Source organism: Leishmania panamensis, assembly GCF_000755165.1.
Source record: "Leishmania panamensis strain MHOM/PA/94/PSC-1 chromosome 31 sequence".
Lineage (NCBI taxonomy): Eukaryota > Euglenozoa > Kinetoplastea > Trypanosomatida > Trypanosomatidae > Leishmania > Leishmania panamensis.
Genome location: NC_025878.1, coordinates 1,037,724 through 1,060,721, shown reverse-complemented (window position 1 = coordinate 1,060,721; position 22,998 = coordinate 1,037,724). Strand labels below are relative to the sequence as shown.

Genomic DNA, 22,998 nt, shown 5'->3' with positions numbered 1-22,998 from the left:
AGAAGTTTGGCGCAACTGGCATGCGCTCAGTGCAGCCAGAAGGGATCAGCCACCAGCCACGTGAAGAAGCAACCGCCCTTCTCTCGGCACGGTTTCCGCAATGGGAAGGGCGTGTTTCTAAAGACCTCTGCGCATAGCAATGCTCTCTGCCCTGTGGCCACTAGCTAGAGGGTCACAGTCCTCGGTAAGAGTTCGTCGGGTAGTCGTGCTAAAAGGGTTGGGCAGCAGGATAGCAGCGGTGGCTGAACAGTGTCCGTTGACACTAGCAATGCCGTCCGAGGCTGTGGCGTAGGATGCTCTAGGGAGGCCATGGATGCGACACGTTTTACGGTCACACAGCCGTCTTCTGTCCCACTGTGTGAATGGCCTAAAGGCAAATCAATGTCAATACACACGTCATGCTCAATGCGCAGCGCCGGGGCGATGCGGGGGCATCGGCGAAAGCCCATTCCCAATAAGCAGCCTGGTAATAAAACCACCCACCCCCACCCCGCTCGCCAGCGAGAACAGGGCTTAGACGGCAGGGGCTCTGGTGGTGGCCAACCGACCCACTCAGTTTCCGCAAACCTGGATAGCTCGTAAAGCATGACTCCTCTCCGCAATACTTCGATGCGAAAGGGCATGGAGCGGGACTCCAACAGCACCGACCCCTCATCGCAAGTAGAGGGAAAACCAGTGACAAATAGGCGAAGACGAGCGTGCTGGTGAGTCCGCTTGGGTTTGGCCGGAGACAAATTGCCTCATATCGCGTGGCGAGGGTGAAAACGGGCGGTCTGTAATACGGCACAACCGCAGCCCTTTTCTTACTTTTTGCGCGTGCGTCCCATTGGCGCTGTATTTTCACTCGAGTGCCCAACAGTTGAGGACGAATACGCTTGGCGCTCTTGTTACCACTGAACAGTGAAGCAGCGACCCCGTGCCCTCCTCCGAGCCGAAGCGAGTCGGACACTTTGTCTTTGCCCGTGCGGCTCGGTGGTGTGCGAAACAGGGCTTCGCCTTTGTGCAGATTTATCTGCATGCCGCTGTCTTTCGGCCCCGCTTCCACTTTTCCCAGGACCGCGTTGCCGATCCTTACGTCAGCATTCCACCCACGACATGGAATAGTGATGGCCAAGTCGTCTGCGTACATGCCGAACTGCGCGTCAGGAAATGAGGCCACCAACAACTCTGGGAGAGGAGTGGCTTGTAGGGAACACAGTTGTGGTGCAAGAACGGCGCCTTAGGGCCACCAGCCATTAGGCCATACTGTTTGCCTAATGGGTTTCCAAGCTTTGCTTACGCATAGCGGTGTGCAAGGAAGTTTCGGAGCCAGTGCTTCAAGCGGGTGCCGGGGAAACTCTGTGGTCTCTTCGCGAGAATCGGAGAATCCATAGTGTCGAAGTCTTTTATGAAATCCACCACGGTTATTAATGCCTGCATTACTCAGTGGGACACTTGCTGCTCTCTGCCCGGGCACTTGCTGACCACCACGTGGTAATGGATATTTCTATGTATCTCGACCGTGCACGTGATCCTGGAGCGCACCATTTTCGTGGCGTAGCCACGCCCATGCGCATGTTGGCATAGATGGGGCTGCCGCACACGCAATAAGCGCACGAATGCCATGCGCTCCATAAGTTTGGAGACGCAAGAGGTGGGACTAATCTGCCGGTGCGACGAAGGTTGCTCTTGCGGCTTCCCAGGTTTTGGTGGTGGTACAACGTGCGCATTCTTCCACTGTTGGGGAACAAGGTGGGCGATCCGCATCCAGTTAATGGGGGTTAAAATTCGCGCTTTGGCCTTATGGGGAAGGTGGTGCAGCGCCTCGTTGAGGAGGCCATCCGGCCCTGCTGCCCGGCTTTCTTCGAGACGAGCCAGGGCTCCCTCGGGCTCTTTGCCCGAGGGCAGGCGGTCTGTTCCCTCCCGCCTGTTTGTCTTCATCCGATTCGCCGTCACGCCATACCCCGGCGGGACGGAAAGAAAAGAGCGAACGCACGTGCTTGGCGCATCTTCGGCGGAAAAAAGGAAAGAGGGTGGTGGTGAAGTCGGTGACCCTTGTGCGTCGGCAGACCGAGCGGAAAGGAAGAACTATGATGGGAGGACTTGGATGCGGGCGCCTCTGGAATGGGGGAAGGCATTGGCCCCAGTGAAATCATGGCCCGGAAAGGGAAAAATAGTGGGCGGTGGGGGTAAAAATGTCAAGGGCTGGGGGATTGGCGGGGCGGTGAAGTAGGGTTTGTGCAAACAAGCGGTGCCTGCAACTAATGGGATATTCAGGGCGTCCATCAGCGGCGGGCGGCGCCTGATGGACAGGGAGAAAAGTTTGTGCAACGTGTACCGTTCGCAGCACCGACCATGGAGCAGAGTAGCCGGGATCGGCCTTTGATATCCCTCGATGCCAGGTCTCCTTGATGGGCTTGCCTGATGACGTGATTTCCCTCATGCTGGCGTAATTGGTGTGTGCGTGAGGTGTGGCTGTTTGGGTTGACATCGTAAGCTGATTGTGCAGCTGCAACTTGCCTGTCCGCGGCATCCATCTCGGTTGACCACTGCACAACCCCATGAGTTCGACAGCCATGTCGACAACTGCTCTTGATAGCGCACTGCGGGGCAGAGTTGAGCGATGCTTTGTGCTTGTCCAGAGTGACTTTTCCCAACGGTCTCGCAGCTTTTCGTGCTTTAGCTCCGAAATGACCTCAATTTGCCCCTTTCCGGCTGTAAAACACCCTCGGGAATGTGGGGGTTGACGGAGTTAGTAGGGCTCCACAAACCAGAGTGATAGCAGAAGTGGGGAACTTGTGCTTGCTATCCGCTGTGCGGTTGGTGCGCCGGCTTGCCACCCCGACGCCCCGGGGCCACACCAAGTCCAGTGCACTTTCCGTGCCGCCCTGGAAATATGCAGGCGTACCCAACGTGTCCTCCAGCATGAAGCCTGCAATACTCAGGGCTGCAAGCTGGTCGGCAGTGTCTGACTGTTCTGCGGGGCGCAGCCGGGATGGGGGGGGAGGACGATTGAAATTCCCACAGAGCAACGAACAAAAGCCTCTCAAGGTGCCCGCGAAGCTGTGAGGGCTCGCCGTGGCCGGGGCTTTGAGGGGGCATGCAAAATGCCTCCGGTACCTAGCGCGAGGTCGCGGTAGACCATCTCGGCGATAGTCCCTTCGACGGGCGAGTCTCCACCCCGCGGCTTCCATTGGACCCTTCGGGGTTGCGCGTCTTCTTTCTGGTGTGCAAATATTGCCGTGCCGCCGCCCCGGTTTGTGCAGGCGCTGAAAAAGGTTGTGTGCCCGGGCGCCTTCCAGGTGTTGGAAGGACTTGGCGAGAGCTTCGCCTCCTCAAGGAGGTAACGATCCGCTTCAGCTGCAGGTAGTGCAGGCTGTTTAGCATTGCTCAGGCCATTCGCGTTCGCCTGTACAATCGTGAGAGGTTCAGGGTTGGGTTTCAATCCTCTATACCGAAGTAACAATATTCCCAACCAGAGAGCTGCAGTTACCTGCCAAACTCCGCGCTCGAGGGAAGCGCTCGCGACGTTGCCGCACCCCATGAAAGAGGCTCTCAATCCAGTAGGTCTCGCTCTGTGCGCGTCGGCGCTTCGCTTCCTCTGTAAAGGAGTACTGGTTTTCAGCACCGCGAAGAGGTGGCCTACATTCATTAGGGAGCATCAAGGTCATAGAACCACGTAGAATCCCCCACCGCAGTTCACGATACAATGACGCAGTCAGAGGCACACGTGGGCGACACTCACTCCCTCGAGCCAATCGGGCGCTCCTCGACTTTCACAAGTGCTTGCACATGCCGGTTAGCTCACGCTTCTTCCATTTCTTCAATGAGTTTATTCTCTGCCTTACAAGACGAATGCAATACCGCTCTAACAGCCCTGTCACAGGCCCACCGCGTGGTGCCAAGCAGCGGCAGGCGCGGCGTTACACCAATGGCGTCGCAGTCATCGGAGCATGGCCGCTGCCTCAAACACTACCTACCCCCAACTCCACACGTCGCCCCACAGCCGCAACCATCATGCGGGTCGATACCTGGTGCGTCCCTCGGGGTGGCTCAGGCACCCCGCACCCGTAGGCACGCAGGGCCTGGCGGGATGCACTCCGGTCCCACGGATACTCTGCCGATCACGTGGGTGGCGCGCGTGTGTTTGCTGTCGCAAGGTGCTCCGACACAGCGTCATCCATGACCTGACGGCCGGCATCCGCAGCGATGCATCACGCTGACCTCCCTACGCTGTGGGCACTTGAGCCTTTCGCCACCAGAAGTAGTTCGGCACTGGCAGGGATGGAGGGGTGCTATGTGGGCTTCCCACACAGGGTGGTGTGCTGAGCCCTGATGATACGGCGCGCTGAGGTGTTCCCCCTCGTGAGGGTGTCTCAAATGTGTCAAGAGCCCAAGCAAAAATTCGCGTGGTGGAGGCTTTTGGCGGTGATATTTGCATTTGCCTTCCACACCTCTGCCCTCATGGGTGACGGATTTGGTGCTCTGGTCCACTACGCACCTCGGCTCCTTCCTTGTCCTTTGCCTTCCACTACTCTATCTCTCTCTCTGTTTTGCGTACTTTATCTCCTCTACTTCGCTGCAGCTGATGAGCTGTGGTGATTACTTTACATAGTGTGCGAAGCTGTCGATTCAGTTAAACGATACCTGCGTCGTTGTGAGTGCTGGTCTAGAGTATATATCTATATATATATATATAGATATGCATGTTTGCTTGATTTAGTCTTACCAAAATGTCAGCTGAGCAGCCTGGAGAGACGACAGGGTTGACAGTGGCTATTGCGGGCCCGTCAGTCGCCAACTACCATGCCGCTTCCACTCCGGCCTACGTCACAGTTGCCGAGGAGCGCACAATCGATGAGGCGCTGTCCGCCGTAGAGGCCCGTCGCGAGTCGGAGAAGAAGGTTCTCCTGGGCGCTCTCATCTTCTGTTTCGTTTTTATGCTCGTCGAGTTCACCAGCGGTGTGATGGCCCACTCGCTGGCCCTGCTCACGGATGCCATCCACTTGCTGGCCGATGTGGGTTCCTATGCACTGAGCATTGGCGCCCTCGTCGCAGCGGGTCGTGCGGCGTGCGGCCGCTACAGCTACGGCTGGCACCGGGCTGAGGTGATTGGCACCCTCATCTCCGTCTTTTCGATCTGGGCCTTGGTGACCTGGATTGTTATTGAAGCAGGATACCGCACCTACGATATATACATGTGCAGCCGTGTCCCGGCTCAAGTTTCCGCTGGCGTTATGAGCGTTCGCGACTGCCAAGCAGTTGACTCTCGTCTCATGATCGTCGTTGGTGTGCTTGGCATGGTGGTGAATGTCGTATGTGCCTCCATCCTCTACTTTGGCGGCTCTCACGGCCACAGCCACTTCGGCTCCTCGCACGGGCACAGCCACGGCGGGAGTGGGGAGCACAACCAGGACCACATTCACGAAGACGATCATGACCATGGACATGATCACGACCACGACCACGACCACGGACATGCAACGCAAAGCGGTGGCGGCATTGGCAGCCACAAGGGGTTTGCTGTGCACGCTGCTATCCTGCATGCGATGGGTGACTGCGTCCAGTCCATTGGTGTCATTCTCGCCGGTATTGTCATCTACCTGTGTAACCTTGCCTACTACGGCAAGTACACATACGAGCACTCCCTCTTCAACCTTGCTGACCCCTTCTGCTCTGTCATGTTCGCTGTCATCACGCTGAATATGACCAAGGCCCTCCTGATGGACCTGTTCGGAATTCTGATGGAGAGCACACCAGCGAGCGTCGACTACAGCGCTCTGGACGCGGCGCTGCGGCAGATCGACGGCGTAGTCGATGTGCATGACTTACACGTCTGGTCCCTGTCGGCCGAGTATGTCTCCCTCTCGGTGCACTTAGTGGCAGACGATTCCGCCGACGCTCTGCACAAGGCGCAGCACATCTGCAGTGCACACTTTGGCATTCGTCACACCACCATTCAGGTCGACCCGGTGGCCATCGGCACCGCCGGATGCGCCAGCGCCTGCGCCTCGCCGACTGTGCATGATGAGGTGTCGAGCCACTACATGTGAGATGGGAATTGTTTTTTCCCTCAGTCCCCTGAGGTGTAGCAAACTCAAGACACCTCTCTTTTGCTTTTCTCTTTCTTCTTGCTACCAACACTGAGTTGTGTGTCCCTCACCGCGTAACGTGGTGTGCGCGTATGTGTGTGTGTGTGTACCTCTATGAATAGTGCATTCATTTCTTGCTTGCGCTGTTGTTGCTGTATTGAAAGTTGAAGACAAACGTGGGCTGAGGCGGACGTATAAGTTGCTGGTGCGAGACACGCGGGGTACGTCATAGCCAAACAGGCAACAGCAGCAACAGGAAAGAGGGAGAAGACGGCAGTGAAGTGTGATAGGGATGGACGTGAGGGTGAGGTGTGCCGAGACGAAATGACGGAAGGCAGATGTGCGCCTTTACACGTTTTTTTGTTTGTTGTGCCTGCAGTTTTGTTGTTGTTGCATCGTCCCCGTGTGTACGTCAGGCGGCCCCGACAAGCTGAAGGCATAATGGTTGGCAGCCGTCCGCTAAGTCGCCCCCTCTTGCGCTGCTTCAGAGTTGCTGCCTCGCGTGCTTCTTGTCTCTGTCACGCGCTGGTGACTCAGCGCACACCACTAACGCTCTGTTTTTCATTTCTCTCTGCCATCTGATGAGCGCATTTTTTGACGTTTTTTATTGCCTTCCGTCCGTTGTGTGCCCCCTTCTCACGCCTACCCGCTTGACTTCTCTCTCCCTTCACGTCTACCTCTCGGGGCTTTCTCTTCAACGATCAAACACTAACCCCCTTCTCTTGTCCTCCGCTATACCCTGCGTCTCCCCACTTACCCAGCTGATGGACGGTGTCGGCGGCACCAGCTCTCATTTCTCTGGCACGTACAAAGGTAGAGCTGGCAGAGAAGCTGAAGGGCTGCAAAGAAGCCTAGGAGAAACAGAAATGCCTCTGTTGTTGGTGGTGGTGGTGGTAGGGTTCAAACTGTTGTGTCTGCGTGATTTGGCGTGCCTGTGTCCGGGTATGTTGGCGCTTTCATTTGCGTTGGGTCTCCTCAACACACGGGAATAGCCTCGTGTACTTCCCGGTGCCTAACCCACGTTCTCATAGTGAGTCAGGTCTGTAAGGGATTCAGGCGTGCACGCAGGCTGGCGCACAGAAGCAAAACGTGTGTTCTACAAGTGTAAGCACCGATGCCTTTCACTTATTATTCCGATGCCCGCATGTAGCACCCTAGGGCAGCTCTTCAACGGGGTCTTTTTATTCTTTCCTTCTCAGGTTGGCGGCGCACATACCTTTTTTTTTTTGCTTTCGCTCTGATTCTGGAATCCCCCCCCCCCCCCCGCGCCCGGCCCCGTGTCACGCCCTCTTCATTCGTCTCTCGCTATGTCAGCGCTTGTAGCACACAACAGGCGCGGACATCCAACAGTGTTGTGCGTACTATTGCGCGTTAGGCAGGGGGCGTGTGTCGTGCAGCGGAGGTCCCCTGTCACGGCGGCAGTCCCTGCCGTGCGGGCCCTTTTCGTCTTACTTTCCCCTCCCCCTCCCTCCCTCCCCCCTTCGTTTTTATACGATGGTGGGGAGCGAAAGGGGAGAGAGGCCGCACGTCGTTGCGCAGAGTATTCGCTTTGGCTGCTGCCTCTGCATTCTGCGACGTGCGCATTCCCCACGTACGGGTGTGGGTGTCCTGCTACACATGTACGATCGGGCCGAAACGGCAGAGGCGGCGCTGTAATCGATGCTTTAGGTATTCCAGCGGCAAAACAAAGCAAAGAAAAAAACGAGAGGTGTTCAGAGACCCTGTCAAAGACTCCGTGCGTGTGTGTCACTGACGCCTGCCGCTGACGCCCACAAGATGTCTATATTCTGACACATGGGGGGGGGGGGGTAGGGCAGGTCTAACGCATTTCTAGTACGGCCATGCACACAGTTTGCTTTATCTTCTGCGTGATGCGCGCCACTCGATACCATAATGAGTTAGGGGTGTCTCCTCAATTTAATAGGCTCGCCTTTTCATCACTTTAGTGTGTAAGTGTGTGTGTGTGTGTTCACTGTAATTCACTTCGTTGTGTGTGCCCTGTGCTCTTTCCTGTTGTGCGTAGAATGCAGAATGAACAGGGGAGGCAAGAGCGTCCTCGTAGATTGATAAAGAGTTATAATGTCTCTGTCAGTGGTCCCGAGTCTATACACAGTGTGTGTGTGTGGACGTATCCGCACATGTTGTTCGGCTCTATGCCGTACGCCTGTGAGTAGGTGCGATGCGGGCCCTTGCGGAAGTATTTTTCTTAGTTCGTGGGACAACCCCGCGTGCGCACTTCCTTCACTGACGTCCTATTTTCTTTCCTGTCCCGTTTATTCTCTCGACCGTTGCGTGGGTGCGTGTGTCGGTCCCGTCACTGGGATAAGTAAAACGATAAGTGGCAATCCTGTGCGTTGGATGGGAATCTGCCTCACGCTATGGGATCACAATTGTGTCGGTCTTGTCCAGTGAAGCCGTGCCAACCTCATCTTGAGGGTACACGCATCTCTCAGAGTCTCTCGAAGTATATGCCCTCCGGTGCTCTCTCCCGGCGCCTCCAGAGTTTTCTTTGTAATCGCGCAGGTGTGCTGCACACATCTGCGAGCGATGCCTACTCCGCCATCCACTACTTTGGCGGTGTCCGGCCACCTTCTGTCGCCCTCCCCTCTCCCACTGCAGATTGCTTTCTGTTTGTTGGGGGGAGTGGGGGGGGGGGGCAACAACTGTACTAAGGACCGCCAACAAAGCCGCCATCACTTAAGAGCCGCGAACGCTGACGGGGGCCCTCTGGGCGCTCGTGTATCGTGTCCTCTCTGCCCATCTGCTCTACAACGGATGAAGGTAGCCCACTGACCACACATCCCCTCTTCCTCCTTCGCCCTTTCCCTATCCCCGTCTGTCTGTCTGGCCGTTTTGTGTTTCCTGTCTCCATTCGCTGTTGCGCTGTTGTTCTTCTCTTGTCACGACTGTTACGCCACGACACAGCGGCACACCTCTGGCCGTTGTCGCGGTGTCGTGGCCTCCTTTGTGAGCGTGCCATCCCTTCCTATTTGTTGGTTTCCCTCCCTCTCTCCCTCTCTCTCTCCCTCCCTCCCTCGCTTCGCTTCGCTTGAGCACCATCGTTGCCCATAGTAATTCCTTTCGTCCAAAGCGTCACCCTCCCTCCCTTCCCCTTTAACGGCAAAAGGAGAAAGGAAAACAGCTGTCATAGGAGGCCTGCTCGCCAAAGCAGCACTAAACCATTGCTCCAGCGATCGAGCTGCTCACCACCGTCCGCGCACTGCATTCTGAAAAGCGGTGCACTGCAAGAGAGAGAGAGAGACGATAGACTGCGTTGCTCGCATTCTTTTGGTTTCTTTCGGGCAGCAGCTGCTGAAGACGCGTGTCCAGTATAGCGTATCATCGCCCTGTAGTACAACTTCCAGCCGATTCCTTTGCTTTGTCCACGCGACGCTACTGCATTCGTCTTTCGTGGTTCGTTTGCCAAAGGCCTCGCTCTACACCTACCCGCGCGTGTGCCTCCACATTGATTTCTCACCGCCTCCGCCACAGCTCGGCACCACCGCTGCTGCCCCCCTAACCGAAGTCATTTTCGTTATGCCCTGTGCTGCGCGCCTTTGACAGACATTATCGTGCGGCGCATTCGCTGTTTCGACACTCTCGCTTTCGGTGGGTGAGTTTTGCTTGCTGTGCTGTGCTGTGCTGTGACTCTTTGTGTATTTCATCCCTGCCGTCGCCACGTGTCAGCCATCCTATTTCTTGCAGAGAGGGGGGAAGGGCCAGCAGGGGAACGGATCAGTCGGCAAACAAAAGAAGCCACGAAAGACTGCAGAGTTCCGCTGTGTGGCGCCATTGTTGTACGTGTCTCACTCAGTATCTTCACTTTTTTGCGTTCTTGGACCTGAGGCCACTCTCGTTTGCACATCAGCCACCGTGCGGCATCGTTGCTCCTTCTTTCCTCGCTTCTCTTTTTCTTTGCTTCCTCGACACCAAAGCAGGTAAGCTACAGGCATCGAAGAATATCACCCGAAGACACACACCCACCCACACACACACACTCACAAACTACCGGACGAACAGGGAGTTTACTTCTCTTCGTGCACCCCTCACCAACTCTCTTCTTCCCCTCGTCTCCTTTGTTTCACTCGGCCGGTGTCGTTGTTGTTTTCCTCCCCTTCACGCCTTAGAGGCGTTTTGTAGTGCGCCTGCAGACCTGTTCGCCTTTCCGGCTCCCCATCATTCGACTCGTTTCGTGTTCCCCCCCCCCTCCCCCACACTTCCCGTGCGCTCCCCCATTCCAGAGTGGAGAGGTGTGTGTGCGCGGGTATACGCACATTACCTTCTCGTCGTGCCTATACGTTCTCCTGCGTCAAGCCTTGATAACAAGAGCTGCCTCGTGTCTGTATCGGAAAGAGAAGCAGGTGTGTCTTGTTCCTCCTCTGCACTGCAGTGATCACGTGCAGACCGCAACATGCTTACTTGTGTTGTGCGCAGATCTGTTATGCTCTCCTGCCTGAGTTGAAGCTGCTTCTCTGTGCCGCGGGAGATCTTGTGGGTTGTGGGACACCGATCAGGCCCTGCAGCTGGAAGCCAGCGTTTTTCTCAGCCTCGTTTTTTTTTTTGTAGTGAGCGTATCGGTGTGCACGCTTTCTTTGAAGGCTCGAGGATTGTTCTCCTTGGTCACGCTCCCGGTGTACCCCTGTGTCAGTCGGAGCTCGTTTCGGCGCTACGTGCCTACGGCGCTTACAGCACGCCTCACAATTGGGTCACCTCGTCTTGCGTCGGCCCTCCCCACGCCCTCTTTCTCATTTCGTGTGCGGCGCATCTTTGGCACCGCTCTCGCTGTGGTGCTCTCTTTATTTTTTTTTTTTGGAGGGTTGTCGTTGTCGCCTCTCCCTTCTCTCTCCGTTCTTTCTATTCCTCATTTTGTTCGCTCGCTCGCTCTGTGTATAGTCGTTGGTGCAATGCAGTTCTCCTCTCACTCGTCGTCCACAACGTCTTTGCAGGATCCGCTCTGCGGTAGTGCTTTACCCATGCACTCCATGATGGGGCCGTACACTATGAGCGACGAAGGTGCCACGCATCCTCCTGCCATGATGGGCGCCGCAGTCGGGTCTGTGACAGCACCTTCAGCGTTTGCGTCCAGCTTCTACGGCGATGGCAGCTGCGCACACTCCTATCAGTCTGCGACCAGCTTGAGCGAGGGCTCAGGTCGTGGAACTAGCTGGCCTCAAGGCACGTCTTTGGCAGCGAAGCTTTACCAATGCGCAGGGAGTACCAGCGCCGGCGGCTTCTCTCATATCGCCCTCTACGACTACCCGACCGCCACACAGAGGGCTGTCTACGATGACTCAATTGCAGCTGTGACTTTCACCGAGTCACATGTCGGACCTGCTCGCCGTACCAACTCTACCGCAACCTCCGGTACCGCCTTGAGCGATTGCCACCTCTCCCGAAAGGATAATGGAGGGTTCACTCTGGCATCGGCGCGCACTTTCGTCAAGTCCTACGACAGCTTTGACGACCGTAGCAAGAACTCGCTCCCTAGTCTGCACGACAGCCTGACGGTCGCAACGAGTGCTATGTCCTGCTCTGTACGGGAATCCGTCCACCCTCACTACTACCTGGACACCACGTTTCAGAGGAGCGAGTGCGATCACAGTCGTGTCACGCGCAGCGAGGACGCAGCGATTGTACTGAGCGCAGCTCAGCGCCGACTCTCTGACTCAACACATTTGACATCGTACGGCGCCGCCTCGTGCCTATCTGTTGAGAGCAGCTTTAGTATGACTCGGCGACCTGTTGGTTCAGGGAGAAGTAACACCAGCCTACAGCCACTGCACACGCCACCGCATCATCAGCTACCAGAATTCTCGACTTCTCAGAATGGCAACCATCTGGCACCGTGCTGGCGAGGCGGCATCGAGGGCGACTCGTATGACATTCCAGTGAACGCCTCCTCCGCGTCTGAGTCATTTGAAAATGGGCTTGGGCCCACCGGTTGCCCCCCTTTCTACGGCATCGACACGGTAGCGGGAGAGGACAACAAGTCAGGACGAAGCTGCTCAGCAGTAGTTAGCAGGGACGATATGACGCCCACTACCACAGCTCCATGGAGAAATGGGATCCGCCACCTCTGTAGTGTTCGACTAAGACCGGCATCTGAAAGACGAGACACCTCGGACACAAGGAGACCGGCATCCGCGTCGTCACCAAACAGTATAGCCACGTCGACTGCATCAAGACGGTTCTCTCTCTTGCCCAAGGCGATGAGTAATGCGTTCACCGAGTCAAAGGAAACGACGTTCAGTCGCGGCTCTGTCGACACGTCAAGGCCATTCATCTGTCACCCACCGCAGTCGGCGCCCCGCAAGCCGCGCCGAAAGGATCCACGAAAGCCAAACCACTCCCGATCTACCAGTATCGCAGCTCCACCCTCTGAGGAGGATGTAGCCCCATCGTCCGCATCCTCCTCTCTTCCTGTGACACCAATGACGAGCACAATGGTGTCCAAGGAAAAGACGACCGCCACATTATTCACCGAGGCACCACACGCAACGCTCACAATGGAGGGCGTGGGCGGTGGTCGCGCCTCCGTCCGCTCTCAGTCGCCGGAGCCGCTTCGGCAGCAGTGGGACGCCGCCAATGCATCCAACGCCCCGATGTCGACCTTCACAGTCACTCCGCCCTCCCGCCTCGAGCGACACCCACCACGACCACTTTTGCTACGACGTTACGTGGAGCGCCAGTTGAAGCCCTTGAGCGCCAGGGAGGTGCAGATGGCGACAGTGCCATTCTCGCCCCATCAAGCTGTGGCACCGAGTTGCAACACAACCAACGACCCTGCAACGCAAGCATCACTGAAGATTGCTGTTCCGCCGCTGTCGCCACAACACGGCCAAACCACAGTGCTTGACACGGCGCAGGTGTGGAGTCCCAGTGCAACGGCAAGCAGCTCTACGAGCTTCAGCGTGACTCCCGAAAAGTTCATCACGGTGACAAGCGGTGCTACCGCTCGGAGGATGCAGCAGAGGCTAGCCGGATTTGCCGCCTTTCATCTGTCCTCCGGGGTCGAGGGACCGGGCGTTGCCACAGAGAACCCCAACGAGAAGTCGTTGCGTAGCCTCGGTGGGCGAAGCGGTATGGAGTTGCGGCTGTTGGGAGAGTCGAGTAACGGCATCATGAGTCGGTCGTGCCCCTCCGTGGACAACTCAGCAGACGAGGGCACGAACGCCTTCTTGATACAGCGCAGCTCCTCGTGGTCTGTGCACTCAGCAAGGAGCACCACAGACACTGGAGAAGTCACCAGCGCCGCACGCAAGAAGCGCCAAGCGGAGCGTATGCTGCCCATCGCACATGAGCTCGAAGAAGAATACGTGACGATGCACCCACAGTCATCCAAGCAGTGCCTTCTGAAGATGCCTTCTCTCCACAAGGAAACTTGTGCGAATGAAGCGTGAGAGAAAACGCCACGCGTTTCACCTCTGCGACTGATGTGCGTGCCGTAGCGCTTCATGAGCTTCTTTTTTCGTTTCCGCTCTTGTATGACCCACGCTCTACAACATTTGCTGGTTTTCTGTGCGCTGTGGCCCGCCAACTTCCCTATCGGTGTTCGCATCTTCAACTCTTCACGGCGTTGTGCAGGATGGCCAAGCGAAGCGCCCCTTTGTTTTGTTTTAGTTTTGTATTTTGTCTCATGTGCCTATGCTTTAATGCGAACTGGCTGCCCCCCCCCCCCGCCTGCGCTACCTATCGCGGTAGTGTAGGGGAGCGAGCAGGCCTTACTCCTCCCCCCTCTCTCCCACGATCATCCTTATTTTTTTCCCTCGCGGTTTACAAGAAGGCAGCCGGCTGCGACTGTAGAGGCGGTCCCCCTCGTTTTCTCTTTCCTGTGCACTGCCATAGGAAGATGAGTCTTTGCTGAAAGGAGAAAGGCGTGGGGGCGAACAGGTACGCCTTCGCTGGTCTTTCGTATAGATACGTCGCCATCCTTGCGTGCGTTCTTCGCTATATTTCTAGTGCTGCGCCGTAACGGCTTTTTTTTCTTTCCCGACGCGGATTACCCCGCTTGCATCGCACAGCAGGTGCTGGCACACACTGCCACCCCTCTGTGCGCATGCGACACGAAAGTGGAGACTGGCCTACGCCCTTGCTCGCGGTTGGCGTGTTTTTCCTGGTTTCCAGCGCAGGTTCGTTTTGAATTCAGTGTTGTGTGCTGTCCCCTTTCATTCTGGCAGCCTGCACTCTGCAATATTGGCCGACGGCCTCCGCAAGCGCCGCCATCAGTGGAAGCTGGGGTAGCGTTTCTGCACCTACGCTTGCTTGCTGGTTACGTTGGCGCCGCTGTCGCCCCACCCTGGTGCTGGCAAAGCTCTCATGGGCAACGTGAGTCACGCTCAATTCTTGATTAGGGATTCGCGGCGCCGTTGCCGACCATCACGTTACACTGTGGCAGGAACGCAAGGGGCAACTCGGAGTTCTGGAAGCAACGAAGACAAAATGGGAGCTGAAGCATTGGATGTTTCTGCAACGACTCTTGCGCGCTTTGTGTGCCTTGGGTTTTTTGTGCTGCTCTAGTGCTTTCTCGATGAGCGCATCGTGTATGCCGCTCGAGAATGTCTTGCGCGGAGGTTTTCATGTTATTCGCGACTCCGCACTTTGTCGGCGCTTGCAGTCATCCTGTTGAACTGAATCGATCGCGGAATGTTGAACAGTCGAGGACACCAGTGCCTTCGTTTTTCTCTCAGATTTGCGACACTCTGCGCTGGATTAGATTGCCTTGGACTCTTTCTTCGCCAAGTACCCTTGGTGGCTTCCTTCACTTGTGATGGTGTGTTAATCAGTCGCGCGTGCTCTCGTTCTTAGTGGTGGTCGGGGTGGTGGTGATGGGGCGCATCGAAGCCGCCGTGTATTCTTCTGTGTTCCCCCGTCTATTACCTCACCGACAGGTGCCTCTTTTGCTTTCTTTGGGTTTTGTTTTCGATCACTCTTCATCCGTCTAACGCACCAACCACAACGACGTTTCTTCGCCGCCGCTTTGCCAGACACTTTTTTATTTTTAGAACTTTGCCACTCATGCCGTGCAAAGACAGCGTACCCGTCGAGGTCGGCATCGAAGTGCGGTGGGGACGTTTGTGTGACCCACGTCGAAGGGCCCGATACGACGCATACACACACACACACAGTCTCGCAAGCCGGCATGCGAGAAGTGAGTATATTTATTTATATTTATATATTTATTTATATATACCCACACCTTACTGCGGCGTTAGATACACCATACTCTCTGTACCGACGAGGGCTTTGCTCACGAAAGAACCCACCGCGGTGTGGTTGCGCAGTCGCGTTGATACCACTGCCCCTCGGCACTTTAGTTTTGCATGAGACTAGTAGAACAGACCGTTGCACGGCTGGATAAATGAGGGCAGAGAGGGGGCATGATGTGCAACGACGATCTTCCTTCATGTATCGGGTGACTGCACCTCATCACGTGCTGCTGTCTGTCGTTATCCTTTTTCTTTCTGTTTCTTTGTGTATTTGGCAAGCCTCTCCCCCTTCCCCTGACCTCCTTTCGTGAATGGGTGTGAAGGTGGGGCTTTTCGCCACAACGCATGGGATGTCTCACCTCAGTGCTCGCAGTCCGTTGACGCATGTGTTGGGCTTTGCTTTGTGTGCTCGTCGCTCACATCTTCATTAACCCGCGTGCGCTACGCTGTCTGATTTCCTTCCGTTTACTGTTGTTACTCTCTTCTCGTCCGTGTGGGACCCCCTGTGATGATATTTTGTTGTTATTTCTTCCCGCTCATGGCCACCCTGATGACAGAGTGAGGGCAACACCTAGGCCCGTGGGATCCACTGCCCAGTGCTCCCCGCCCTGCTGTGTGGGAAGCCCACATAGCACCCCTCCATCCCTGCCAGTGCCGAACTACTTCTGGTGGCGAAAGGCTCAAGTGCCCACAGCGTAGGGAGGTCAGCGTGATGCATCGCTGCGGATGCCGGCCGTCAGGTCAGGGATGGCGCTGTGTCGGAGCACCTTGCGACAGCAAACACACGCGCGCCACCCACGTGATCGGCAGAGTATCCGTGGGACCGGAGTGCATCCCGCCAGGCCCTGCGTGCCTACGGGTGCGGGGTGCCTGAGCCACCCCGAGGGACGCACCAGGTAGCGACCCGCATGATGGTTGCGGCTGTGGGGCGACGTGTGGAGTTGGGGGTAGGTAGTGTTTGAGGCAGCGGCCATGCTCCGATGACTGCGACGCCATTGGTGTAACGCCGCGCCTGCCGCTGCTTGGCACCACGCGACAGATTTGTCACATATCGGAACAGAGTAGAGTTTAACATACGCTCTAAGGCAGAGCGGAGGAACTGAAGGCAAAATTATATTATCTTGCAATCATATCTCTCGCTTGCGCGTTCCGGACCTCTTTCTCCTGGTGGTTACCGTTGCAGGGCGCCCCTCTCCTGTGCTTGTGCTCCTTGGCTGATTTGCTCATCCACAACTTCGACATTTTTTCCACATTTTTTTTTTAATTTTATTTACGCTTCTGCATTACTCCTCACGCTGCATCGCTATTTCGTCTGAGATGTAACTTCCGCGTTTTGTTTTTCTCAGTGGCGCTCGTGCGCATGCCAGCCAATGAGCTCACCTTCTCTCTCTATCTGCGCACGTCTGTGGGTGTGTGTGTGTTAGGGGGGATTCCCTCCCTCCCCCACACACACAGACACCCAACGCCTCTGCCGTGTTTCCAGCTGCTCAGTGTGCACTCCTCCTGCTTGAAGAACAAAATTGTGTGTGTGTTTTTTTGGGGGGGGAGGGTCTGTTTGCTCATCATGGCCTTTGGACGTTACTGGTTTCCTTCCCCACAACGGATGCTGCATAGAACCCCCCATCCTTTGCGGAGAGTCAAGTCCGTGAGAGGAGCTCTGCGGGTCTCTTCTGTAGCCCGCGAGCAGGCGATCCCACAGGAAAAGGCCAAACGTACACCGTCCGCTTTCATGCAGATGTGCGTGATGGGGAAGATGAGTGTAGCAGGCCTCTGGTAGCCACGCATCAAAGGTAAAAGGAGCGGCAGTTACCATCGGATATCCTGTTGTTGAGCGCGTGGTGGGGGGAGCGAGAGGCAGGTCATGTGCTGCAGTCTCTCATCGTCACCGCTCGACGCTCAGTTGGAATACTCAAGCGCCTTCTCAGTTTTTGATTCCCGACACGCGCAGGCGTGGCACGACTGTGGGCCGCACCTGATCAATGCGTTGACCTCATTTCTCATCTTTCGAAACGTGCAGCGGTATGGGCCGTATTGTGCTGCTGAAACTCTCTTGTCTGCCTTGGTGCCATCATGAGGTGTGCTATTCAGAGGTGCCGGTAGTACTGCTGACGGATCGTGTAAGACCGCTGAAGTGGCTGAGCATCGGTGCATAGGGGGCCTGTTTTGCCGCTCCCAATCCCTGTGGTCACGCCTTTCTTTGGTGTTATCGTCTTTGCGTTCGCTGGCAATCTTATTCGTTTTCGTGTCAACCCTCCTGGAGGAGGACACGGGACTTCCCTACCTCCGCTCGCCCGCTCTTTGATTTCCGGCGCACCCCCCCCCCTACATCGAGACTGGCAGACAAGCGCGTTTGGTTCGTCCTTCTTCGCCTCATCACGTGTGCGTTTTGTTGTTGTTGTTTTGAAGTATTCTTCTCTGCTGGGAGGTGGCTGTGTGTCTCTTGGTTGTGTGCTCGTCTCTCTCTCTCCTTCTTTCTCTGCCTCACTCGCTGTGGTTACGTTCAAACGTGCTTTCAACTCAAGAGCCAAGTATTGTACCTCATGTACAACAAGGGAGGAGGAGGGGGAGGGACTCGTTTCCTTTCCCCCGCACAGGCGGGCGCCATGCTACCCTACTGCCCCACAAGAAGTACGGACGTGTGTATACGCGCTTGCCCTATTTTCTCCATCCAGCAGTCCTGCTCCACCACCCCTATCTACTGTCTGTTGTGTACTCTCTCTCTCTCTGTTTGCCTCCGCCTACTTTAAGCTGCAAACCAACACGCTCCTCCTCCCCAGGAACACACGCACGCGTACATACAACATAAAGGGAAAGAGACGAAGAGACAAGCACCGTGATGAAAACCCTCGCGAAGCGGCAGCGGTCAGAGTCGGTGAACGAGGCGAAACCACATCGCGCTGCAAGAAAGGAAAGCACCACCACCTCGCACTCGGCACCCTCGCCAGCAGCATCTCGCACCTTGACGACAGCCTCCGACACAGATGCCACGAGTTCAGCTGCCGTCGCCACTCCCTATGATCGAAAGCCCTGCAAAAATGCCCTTCTCGTTGTGAGTACTTGCCACGCCGTCATGGCTGGCCTCGTGTACCGGAAGGAGAAATTCTACATAAAGTTCTCGGTGAAGCGTCATGTCGGTCGTGTAAACAGTGTGGCAGTAGCGGAGCGCTACATCGCCAGCAGCGGCGTTGATGAGCGGGTCTTTCTCTTCACAAACAAGGCTGAGGAGCGCCTGACAGCGCCAATGCGCAAGAAGATGCAGGAGGCTGGCGAGCCTCTCGCAGTGCGCCTAGCTGATCTAGGCAGCATCGCGCCTCCAGCTGAAGTAACCGTGCTCGTCTTTGCCGATGGCTCTCAACACCTACTGTGTGGCTGCTTAGATGGTCAGCTGCTCATCTACCGGTGCCGCGACTGGTCCGTTAGAAGCGCGCTCGCGGTGCATGAGAAGGCCCTTGTTGGACTTGCTGTGCACCCCAGAAGCCACGGCAGTCTTGCCGTCACGGTAGGAGAGGATCGCACGATTGCCGTGCTCGACCTTGTGAAGGGGAAGCTGCTGACAAAGTGGAAGTACAACCCCTCGCCTGCAGCACCTGGCAACGTCTCTCAGAAGGCTGGGGGCAGCGCTTCGGAAGAGGCGGAGAGGCCCTCCGCCTTTGCCCCTGCTGCCCGCGAAGAACTCGTTGGTGTCCTCTTCTCTCCTCAAGGCACCCGACTGGTTGTTTTTAGTCGTTTTTCGTTTGTCGTCTACGACTCCGCTGTCATGGAGCCACTCTGTAGCTTCCGCTGTGCCAACCCGCAGCCACCGAGCGAGATGCACCGCTTCGCCTTCTTCTCCGAGACGGAGCTCATCGTGGGCACCGAGGTGGGTGCACTTCAAGTGTGCCGCATTGAAGAAACTTCTGATAAACTGTTGAACATGACAGCGACGTTGACGCCAGTGTCGGTGACACACCCGGAGAGCGTACGCGAGAAGGCGGCTGCGCTGTTAGCAACACCAGTGAAGATGGAGGTGGAGACGCGCCAAAAGAGCCCGTTGCGGCACGTCAACCGTATAAAGGGACTGCAGGTGCAGGGCAGCACCGTCTTCTCCATAGACTCCAGCGGCATTGTCATTGCATGGAATGCAAAGAGGACGGCGGCTGGTCCGCTGAGTCTGCAGTACGTGACGAGTGCAAACTGTCAAGGCCGTGTGACGGGCATGGAGCTCTACCCCCTGCATGTGCACGACATCCAAAAATCCCCACCAGCGAAGGGCTGCGCGAGTGGCCTAAAACTAAACCGGCGCTAAGCGCTAAAAAGATCCGCATTTTTTCTTTTCCCTTTTTTTGTGCGCAGCGCTGCGTGGCACGTTTGAGATGTGCCCGCCGGCCGCGTCTCTCCCTCTTCGACTAACGCGTCCTGAGAGGCTACCGAGCTGCTCACACGCTCGTAAAATTGAAAACGGAGAGGGACAAGCCCGCCTCGCTGGCGGCTCTCTAATTGCCTTGCGCCCGCTACGGAGCCTGCTCGACCTGGAGTACCTCTCGCCAGTCTGTAGCTGACGGTGGTGCTCTGCTCTCTTAGCACCCTCTATGACCCATCTCGCTCGATCAGCAGTGTCCTGCTCGTCATCGACTCTCTGTGGACCAAGCTTGTTCGAGACCGTCCTCTCTGCCGCGCCTCGATCGCGCGCATGTTGTATCCCTCTACCTCCTCTACCCTGTTGCGCCGGCGGACCACCTTCAACACGAAGAGCCTCTCGTCTCTGGTGCGTGGCTGCCTTTGATCACCGTGGCCTCCCCCCCCCCTCCCCATTCCTTCACAGCGTTTTCGCTTTCCTTCACCCTCACTATACCACCCGCAGCCCCCCCCCCCCACCCACCCACCACTGCCTTTCGCACCTCTTCCCCAGCATGCACAGGAACACCATCAACGCGAAGAAGGGTGGTGGTAGTAGACCTACTATCACAGCGACAGACCGCGGCGACGGCGTCAACGTCAACCGGCAAAGCAGTCTTCTGCCTGGCGAGGTGCGCACGCCATCCATGATAGTCACGCTTTCCGAGGCCTGGGGCGACAACAGCGCCGACTGGGCAGCGCCTGGCAGTAGCTCCGTCTGGGAAGAAGAAGCGCTGAGCCGTCATTCGGTGCCGACTCCCCTCCGAAACTACGGCCGCAGTGATGTGTGGGCCTCTGCGGCGGGGTCACCGCTAATGGGCGACGACATCGCTCATCAGCCCAGCTTCGGACAGGCTGAAGCGAAGAACGACCCAGATAGCCTAGACACTGCCGAGTTGGCCGCGGCAGCTCTTCAGGGCTTATCGCCCCAAGGTGCGCTGCACGAGGACTCACACGATGTTCATGGGTCCCTACCGCAGCGACAGGCGTTGCAACCGCGCTACTCGACCAGTTTTAACTACGGCTACGACAGCCGCTTTGGCTCAATGCACATAACGCCGCCGATGAACAATCTCACGCAGTATTTCCCACCACCCCAGCTGCAGCAGCCACCTCCGGGATCGAACTACTTCATGGTGCAGGAAGGCTCAGTTGCACCGAACGCGATGTTTGGAGAATCTACTCCGATGTCTCGCGGTGGTGTCTACCCAGCTACCCTTGGGAGTGACGCGGTGTTATCCAGCCCCGTCGGGCTGTCGTACGTGCCACGCTTAGAGGACAAGGAGGTGGCGCACCGCATTATCGCCTCCGCAGGTTTGCCACTATCAATAAACTCGCTTGTCGACTACATTCATGGCGGCCAGCCACACGCGCCAGCGCACGCCGCCGCACTGGGCACAACTCAGAATGCGCTTCGCAACTACCCCAACCTGAGTGAACCCCCCACAGAGGAAGAGAGGTTCGGAGGTCGCGGTGTTGCCAGTGGCTCGAATGGTGGCCGCCCACAGCGTGGCAGACACGGGCAGCCGTCCCAGGGCCACGGTGGACCGACGACTTCGTCCTCGGCGCAGGGCAGCGGGTTTGCCGTCTCTGGTCCGGACACCAGCAGCGGCTCTCGGCAAGACCAGCCGCTGACGCCGCAGTCCAACTACAGTAGCGGCTTTATGGTGTCTGCGGGCATCAGCCCCACAACGCCTTCGAGGACATCGGCGCGCGCTCCTTATGGCCCACATGGAAATGGCGTCTCCGGGCGCTACAAGAGCGAGAGTAAGTACCTTAGCGACTTGCTACACTTTCACGCGAATTTTTTTCCCCCACCTCCACCGCCGCGTGTGCCCAACGAGGAGCGCCGCAGCCGCGCTGAACTTTGGTATCACTACGCAAGCAAGTGGGACATCACACACCGCCTGCCGCCGCCGCCGCGTACGCCACTTCCAGAGATGGAGCTGGAGTACCGCATGCACCTTCAGCAAATGACGCGTGTGCCGTATCACGGAGACGGGTGGCTACAGCTGAGCGAGCGGTGGTTCAACGTTATGCAGGAACTCTTTGACTTCCCCGAGGAGAACGTTGGCGAAGAAGTGGACTTCAGCATTGTTCTCCAGCAGGCAGTGCTAAGCTAAGTATGAGGTAAGCGGATCTCTGCAAGACGGTGTAGCGCCTTCTGATGTATTCGCGCGCATCCATGGGCGGCGTTCTTTTCCTTTATCGAAGCACGGCGCCTCATAAGCGCTGATGTGGGCGTGAGGGGGGCGACGCTTGCGGACTGAACACAAATTCGTGCACTTCGCCTACTTTTTGGGGGGACTCTCCACCCTCCACCTCGTATTCTCCATCCACTCTTTCGCTTCCCTCCTTCGACTCCCACGGCGTTTCTGCAGCGTGCTCCTCTCTCTCTTTCTCTCTCGCTCGTTCTCTTTTGCTGCCGTGAGGAGGCAATCCGAAGCTGTTGGAGGGGTCTTCAGTAGCGGCATAGCCCTCTTGTCAGTTGGACTCGGTGCCTATCGACGTTCTCTCGTACGGGCGAAGAGAAACGAAGCAAAATACATGCGAAAATGCAATTTTCGAGGACATACCCACAAAATGTGCGCGATAAAACTTTTCTGTGTGAGGATCTGTACGATCATCGACATCAGGCAATGATGTTCCATTGTGGCCTAACCGTCCACGACGCACGCCTGCTCAACGGGAAGGCTTCGGTGCGCTCACTCCCCATGTACCACATCCTTTTACGCATCGTGCAGAGGGCCTCTCCTGACCCGTCCTCGGAGCGATCCTCCCTCCTCTGTTGTTTTTTTTTGTTTTGTCTTTCGCTACTCTTCGCCCGCGTAAGTGTCGATAGCGAAGAGAAAGAAAGCCACCCTCTCCCTCGTCTTGTTTTCCCTTCTCGCCTGACACACAGAGTAGCAAGGCTCACGGTTTGACATCGACATCGCAGAGCGCTCGCATGGCAGTACTTCCATATCCATGCCATCTGCTTCTTCTCTCCCCCGTTCTCTCTCTATCTCGCGCGCGCGCGATGCCCTCTGCCTCTTCTCTGTTGTTGTTCCCCCCCCCCCTTTTTGCTGCGCTTTTCAAGTGTTCGTGTCGCCTTTTTTTTTTGCTCGTGGCGCGATGCCTTTCTCTCGTCTCGGCGCGCGTGTGCTATACGTTTCCGCTTGAGTGACTTTCTTGCGTAAGTCTCGTTGCTAGATAACCCACACGACACCGTCCACAATCGGTGATAGTGCTATTGACAGCTAAACTCTCAGAACTGAAGACACAGAAGCCTAGTAGGGACTATGGGTGCACGCACTTGCCACGCGCTCCCTTCGAGGATTGCAGCGCCGTATGATCTCCAACGACTG

The 22,998-nt window shown here is 56.6% G+C and overlaps 4 protein-coding genes across 4 annotated transcripts, besides 2 other annotated features; all 4 read left to right on the top strand.

Moving 5' to 3' along the window:
- Positions 1-3,797: 3,797 nt before the first annotated feature.
- Positions 3,798-4,351: a repeat region.
- A 361-nt stretch (positions 4,352-4,712) lies between these two features.
- On the top strand, positions 4,713-6,032 carry LPMP_312230 (zinc transporter-like protein; the record flags this gene model as incomplete). Its single annotated transcript, XM_010703308.1, has 1 exon — positions 4,713-6,032. One exon carries the CDS (start codon positions 4,713-4,715, stop codon positions 6,030-6,032), a length of 1,320 nt encoding a protein of 439 aa, XP_010701610.1.
- Positions 6,033-10,975: 4,943 nt separating this feature from the next.
- LPMP_312220 (hypothetical protein) lies at positions 10,976-13,471 on the top strand (the record flags this gene model as incomplete). The annotated part of the gene is made up of 1 exon (XM_010703307.1): positions 10,976-13,471. One exon carries the CDS (start codon positions 10,976-10,978, stop codon positions 13,469-13,471), a length of 2,496 nt encoding a protein of 831 aa, XP_010701609.1.
- Positions 13,472-15,822: 2,351 nt separating this feature from the next.
- Positions 15,823-16,368: a repeat region.
- Positions 16,369-18,113: 1,745 nt separating this feature from the next.
- On the top strand, positions 18,114-19,562 carry LPMP_312210 (hypothetical protein; the record flags this gene model as incomplete). Its single annotated transcript, XM_010703306.1, has 1 exon — positions 18,114-19,562. The coding sequence occupies one exon, from the start codon at positions 18,114-18,116 to the stop codon at positions 19,560-19,562; it is 1,449 nt and encodes a 482-aa protein (XP_010701608.1).
- Positions 19,563-20,166: 604 nt separating this feature from the next.
- On the top strand, positions 20,167-21,774 carry LPMP_312200 (hypothetical protein; the record flags this gene model as incomplete). Its single annotated transcript, XM_010703305.1, has 1 exon — positions 20,167-21,774. The coding sequence occupies one exon, from the start codon at positions 20,167-20,169 to the stop codon at positions 21,772-21,774; it is 1,608 nt and encodes a 535-aa protein (XP_010701607.1).
- Between the last annotated feature and the right edge of the window lie 1,224 nt (positions 21,775-22,998).